At 34.6% G+C, this 5,770-nt stretch overlaps 1 protein-coding gene across 1 annotated transcript; it reads left to right on the forward strand.

The window, feature by feature from the left end:
* Positions 1-3,649: 3,649 nt before the first annotated feature.
* Positions 3,650-4,585, forward strand: LOC101416939 (olfactory receptor 9G19-like). The gene has a single exon (XM_012530048.1). The coding sequence runs from the start codon at positions 3,650-3,652 to the stop codon at positions 4,583-4,585; it is 936 nt and encodes a 311-aa protein (XP_012385502.1).
* The last annotated feature ends 1,185 nt before the right edge of the window (positions 4,586-5,770 follow it).

The raw sequence follows: 5,770 nt of genomic DNA on the forward strand, positions 1-5,770 counted from the left end.
CTCATTTTTATTGTTCGAGAAATGGGACAATTTTACCATGATTTTCAACATGTCTCAGGACTGAATTGCTATGGCCTTTGCCTCTTCATTATAATTATCAGAATCACAATGAACTACTAATCAATCTTGGGAATCTGTTATATGTGCTTCATCCTGTTATTATTTTCTGCCAGTTTATTTTTATGTAAATGCATAAATGACACAAATTAAACAATCTTCTTTTTTTCTTTTCGGTTTATTTGACCATTATATTCCTGATGAATGATCTCTCCCTACTTCATTCCAGAAAGATAAGTGAGCTTCATAATTGGTCACTTGGCACCAGAACATTACTTGAAGTTCCTTTGTATGTTTAGCAGCATACCCCAAAGGGATGCTCCATCTTATATGTAGTCCTAGTATTGTTACTGTTGGAAAGAGGGTGTTGGAGGGAGTACAGGGCACTTTCCATTCTAAGGTAAGGTGAGAAATTCTGGACTCCAGCCAAATTCAAATCAAATGACTCCTTACATTTCATGACAGTAAGCATTGTGTTTAATTAACCAGAGGAAAAATATAGTCATCCCCACAATAGGCACAATACAAAAAAGATTCTTAATGCAATCAGATAAAAATGTGATTTGAATTTTGAAATAAGATTTTTTTCTAAAACAATATTTGAAGAAGAATGTTAAGGAGTTCCGAATGTCCTCTCTTTAGGCTTTATTTCCTTGGTCAGTGACACAGGGATTTAGATGAGATTTAACATGAACTTGATGGATATTTCTGTTCTCATAAACACTCTGTAGCCTACTCTAGCCTCTACTCTTATCTTGCAGGAGCTGTGTTAGTCCAGGGTAGGTTCATGTGAAGAAAACTTGAATTGGGTCAAACTTCCATGACAATTAAAATGTTTCTTTTTCTATATCACACAGTGCATAGAACAGGGGCTCTTTAAAAAAGGGAGGGCAATAATATGCCATTTAGTATAGCACTGAACAGCTATGATTAATACATAATTCAAAGAATATCTGATTAAAGTACCAAAGGGAATGTCACAGACAGTAGGTGCATTGAGCCTTGAAAGAGCTTAGGAATCGCACTGAGATCAGCTCCTTTTCTTGTGACCACTCCAAGAAGCAGCTATTTCTTAGGGAGCCTTCTTGTTAAGAAAGATGTTTGGTAGATGGGAAGGCAAGATTGTGTTTTTTGTGTGTGTGGGGAAAGTTTTCCAGTACTCTTCAAATCCAACAAGTCATGTGACCAACTTTAAATCTATGAACTAATGGAAAGTAAATGTAGCTCAAGAGAGCTCTCCTTTGTTTCTATACTGATAAGAATATATAGGAAAACAAATAATTATGTATTATTTCTCACTCTTTATCATAAAAAGAATCTCTGGAGAAATGATTTTTGAAGTTATTATCAAGAAAGGTAATATGTTTTCCCAAATTTGTCTCATGGATTCTCTCAATTTAATATGCAGATATGTAGAAATTTTCAGATCATTTGGAGTCCAGCCAGACCCATGATTGGACTTGATATGTAACGAGTTTCATCTAGGTTTCTATTTTTATGTATTGTTCTTGTTTTTAGTGTTCATACATTTTTAATTCATGCTATTTACTTGTATTTTATGTCTCACTGTAGTCACCCTATACTCATTTTTATGTGTAAAAGTCTTGATGCATGTATTCATGTAAGTATACTTTCATATACCAATTTTATACTTTGATAACTAAAGAATTAAACAAAAAATGTTAGGGAATAATTGTCCCTTGGAATTTTCATTCCAAATTTGCTGTTTGTAAACAAGCTCAGCAATTGCCCAGTGTGTGTAAAAGGTCAACAAAAATGAATGAGCAGTTTCTGAATGAAAAAAACATGAAAGTCTGGCAGTCATACATGGGTACAATTGAAAATCCTTGGGAGTTACTGCAACTATATCTGAGGGGGAAATTTCTGAGATGAGGTTATATAATTATAGAGAACACAATATCCACTTTACAATTTCTAATTTTTCAAAGTACATTCTCATATCCGTAATCCCATTTGAACATATAAAGTCCTACTGAACTAAGAAAAGCACGTGAGACAATTTCATTTGGGGCATGATTTCTTTTAAACCTGAGGGTGAATAAATGAGATCAGAAACCAGCTCTCCTGATTCTGGGCCTTTGGCTGCTTCCAGGAATACATTTTGTTAAAAATCAACAGCATTCAGTAGTTTTACAATATGAAGGGAACTAAAATGTCACTTTTTCCAATTAAATTTAAGTTATTATGAAGAAATTTTACTTTAACATAATAATTATGACAAATATCATTTAAAAAATATATAGATTCTTACTATTCCAGTGGAAAAATATTGTCTCTCATCAGATAAGAACCTTTCTATTCTAGGAAGGCATTCTTTTTTCTTTTTTTTTTTTTTGAGGTATTTGGGCAAGGGATTGGGCAAGGGACCTCACATGTAGAACGCCAGTGCTCAACCAGTGGGCCACATCAACTCCCCTGAGTTAGCTTTTTCGTTTGTTTGCTTGTTGTTTGTTTTTTGCTTTTAGAAGGTATGGGAACCAACCCTAGGGCCTCGCATGTGGGAAACTGACATTCAGCTACTTGAGCTACGTCAGCTTCCCTGTTTATTTTTATAGTACAATTTTAGCTCCATTGCCTGGTACAATGGTCAAAAGAAGAATTTTTTCCTAGCATAAAACATTTTAAGCCATGCACTTACAGCACAAATGTTAGGTGCTCTCCCAATGGAGAACCCTGACAATTACACTTTTGCTGTTATTTGATTGTGTCTGTGGCAGTAGTGATCCTCTGGATTGTCACACAGATAAGCAGAGATAGCACTTCCCTCAGTGACAGTAACATTGCAGTCTCCTGTTTTTACCTATAAGGAAAAGGATTCTCCATGTTCCATCATTTCTATAACCATTCATTGAGCCAGGATTTTTTAGCTCTTAATTGCATAGAAAATTCAGTTAATAATATGAGCACATTTATCTGCTAACTAATATTTTCCTACTTCTATCCAGGAAGTATTTAGTGATCACACAGTGAGTAATGATCAAAAAATACAATTATCTAAGTAACTCCATTATTTTATTCAACAAATTAACATTTTCTATTCCATTCCAACTTTTGTACTTGGTTTTTGGTGGAAGGAGTTGAATAAAATATAATAATTGCCTTCAAAGAAATTAGAGTCTAGTAAACTTCTGAAGAGATTCTGAAATACAGTTAGTAAAATAAATTTTTCTCCTCCATGTAAATGTCTGGAGAAAGACCAAGGAACAGAGAGTATAATACCCTTTCAAATTCTCTTTTTTTTATTTCAGTTACATGGTCCCCAACCCATATGAACAAACAGAAGAGACCACAAACCACTTACCCTCCCTGTAAAATGAGCACAAAATAGATTAGTAGTGGGCACCATTAATGATATCTTAATACAGAAGCAGAGAAGTGGTTCTCCAGCTATTAAAAAAGAAGCTGTACATGGGTATGAATATTTTTCACCATGAGCCATCAAAGTGTGTCACTTTGGATTTTTAAAGCTCTAAAATGGCAAATGATAGCAAGAGGGGTACACTGTATTGTATTGAGTTATGAAATTATCTTTGCTCTTTTTAAAGAGAAAGACTACAGAAATCCAAAATATATGGACAAGAAAAATTTCACCAAAGTGAAGGAGTTCATACTTTTAGGGTTCACAGCTGACTTGCAGTTGCAGAGGATACTTTTTTTGATCTTCCTCATAATTTATGTCTTCTGTCTTTTGGGAAACCTCACCTTGATTTCTCTGATCTATGCTGATTCTCGCCTCCACACACCCATGTATTTCTTCATCAGGAACCTGTCATTCCTGGACATCTGGTATTCTTCTGTCTTTGCCCCCAAAATTCTGATGATCTGCATCTCTGAAGACAAAAGCATTTCCTTTGCTGGTTGCCTGGTTCAGTTCTTCTTTGCTGCTGGGCTCGATTTTAGTGAATGTTACTTGTTGGCTGCCATGGCTTATGACCGATATGTGGCCATCTCCAACCCCCTGCTTTATTCCCAGGCAATGTCCCCAAAGTTATGTGACAGTCTTGTTGCAGCTTCATATTTTGTTGGCTTTATTAACTCAACAATCGTCACAAGCAAGACGTTTACCCTGAGCTTCTGTGGCAACAATGTCATCGATGATTTCTTCTGTGATCTGCCTCCTCTTGTGAAGTTGGCATGTGATGTGAAGGAGAGCTACCAGGCTGTGATCTTTTTCACACTAGTCTCCAATGTCATGGCTCCCATCATACTTATTCTTGCCTCCTATCTCTTCATCATTGCTGCCATTTTGAACATTCGCTCTACACAAGGCCATCTGAAGGCTTTTTCCACTTGTGGCTCTCATGTGACAGCAGTGACCTTGTACTATGGTTCGATTCTCTTCATTTACTCCAGACCAAGCACTAGCTATGCTCCGGAACAGGATAAAGTGGTGTCTGTGTTCTATACTGTGGTGATTCCCATGTTGAACCCTTTGATCTATAGCTTACGAAATAAAGATGTTAAAGATGCTTTGAAGAAAATGTTGGATAAAGCCCATGTTCCTTAAATGAAAGCACTTGCTAAACAACGGCTATATTTTTTACAATTATCTCCATGTCATTGAAATCATCTGGGTCTCTCATAAATAATTTAAACAGGAAAATCATTAGATAATGTGGAAACACCGACTTGGTTTTGTCTTTTTAAGTTGTGTACTATGTATTTAAGTTAAAATATTTTAGTGTAAATAGGGTTGTGGGTTTTGGAAAAACTGCTGTCTGTTTGCTTGAACCATAATCTATAAAGCTGCTTATATTTTGAGATATTTAAAAGAAAACCAGAAACATTTTTATTTCTATTTCTAGTTGCCTGTAAATATTTTTAATACAATTTTATTGAAGTACATTGTTCATACGCAAACATAACCAAGTGTAAAGTAAAAGTTGTTAACTTAAAAATCAAATATACCTATGTGCTTTTTAAAGTGTAAATGAGAAATGGAAATAGTATGACTGGTTATGGGATCATTGCTAGAATGAGATGATTTTTAATGAAGTCCTTTAAATTATGTCATTCATAGTAAATTAATCAAGAGGGTAAACTGACACATGCTGATTTCTCAAAAGTACCACAATGTGTGTTGAAGAGAGAATGAGTTAGGAAGGTGTAAGAAAATGACCTGTTATAATATGAACTAGAAACAAGTTTTATCTTTTAATTTTTTCTGATTCTTATTTAATGGCTTGCCATTATATAAAGGTAACAGACTTTCTTAGGTGCTTGAGAAAACAAGCATCTTTACTGGGGTAAGTATGGGCTTCTAGTCACATAACTTTTCCCCCCAAATTAGGAAATCATGCACTAAAATAAATGATAGATGATTGATGATAATGATGATGATAGACATATAGATAAATAGATGATAAATTTATTTCAAATAGCTTTACACCTAAAGGCAAGATTCAGTCACAATTTTTAGCATGTGAAGTAGTGATTTGCAAACAAGATTCTATCAATGTTTGTATTTCTTTGCTTGTTTATTTTTATTTATGATAAATCTGTAATTAAAATGGAGAAAATTTTAATGAATTGCATCATATTTCATAATTGTAGCAGGATTTTAAAATATAAAGCACAAGTTTGTGCCAACACCAAAAATTCCTGTTAATGGGTTGCCAAGGATAGATAGGCATTGGCTTAAGGACAAGACATGGAAGAACAGTATTGTCAAAGCAATGAGCATGGGGCATTA

This window comes from Dasypus novemcinctus, chromosome 10, assembly GCF_030445035.2.
Source record: "Dasypus novemcinctus isolate mDasNov1 chromosome 10, mDasNov1.1.hap2, whole genome shotgun sequence".
NCBI lineage: Eukaryota > Metazoa > Chordata > Mammalia > Cingulata > Dasypodidae > Dasypus > Dasypus novemcinctus.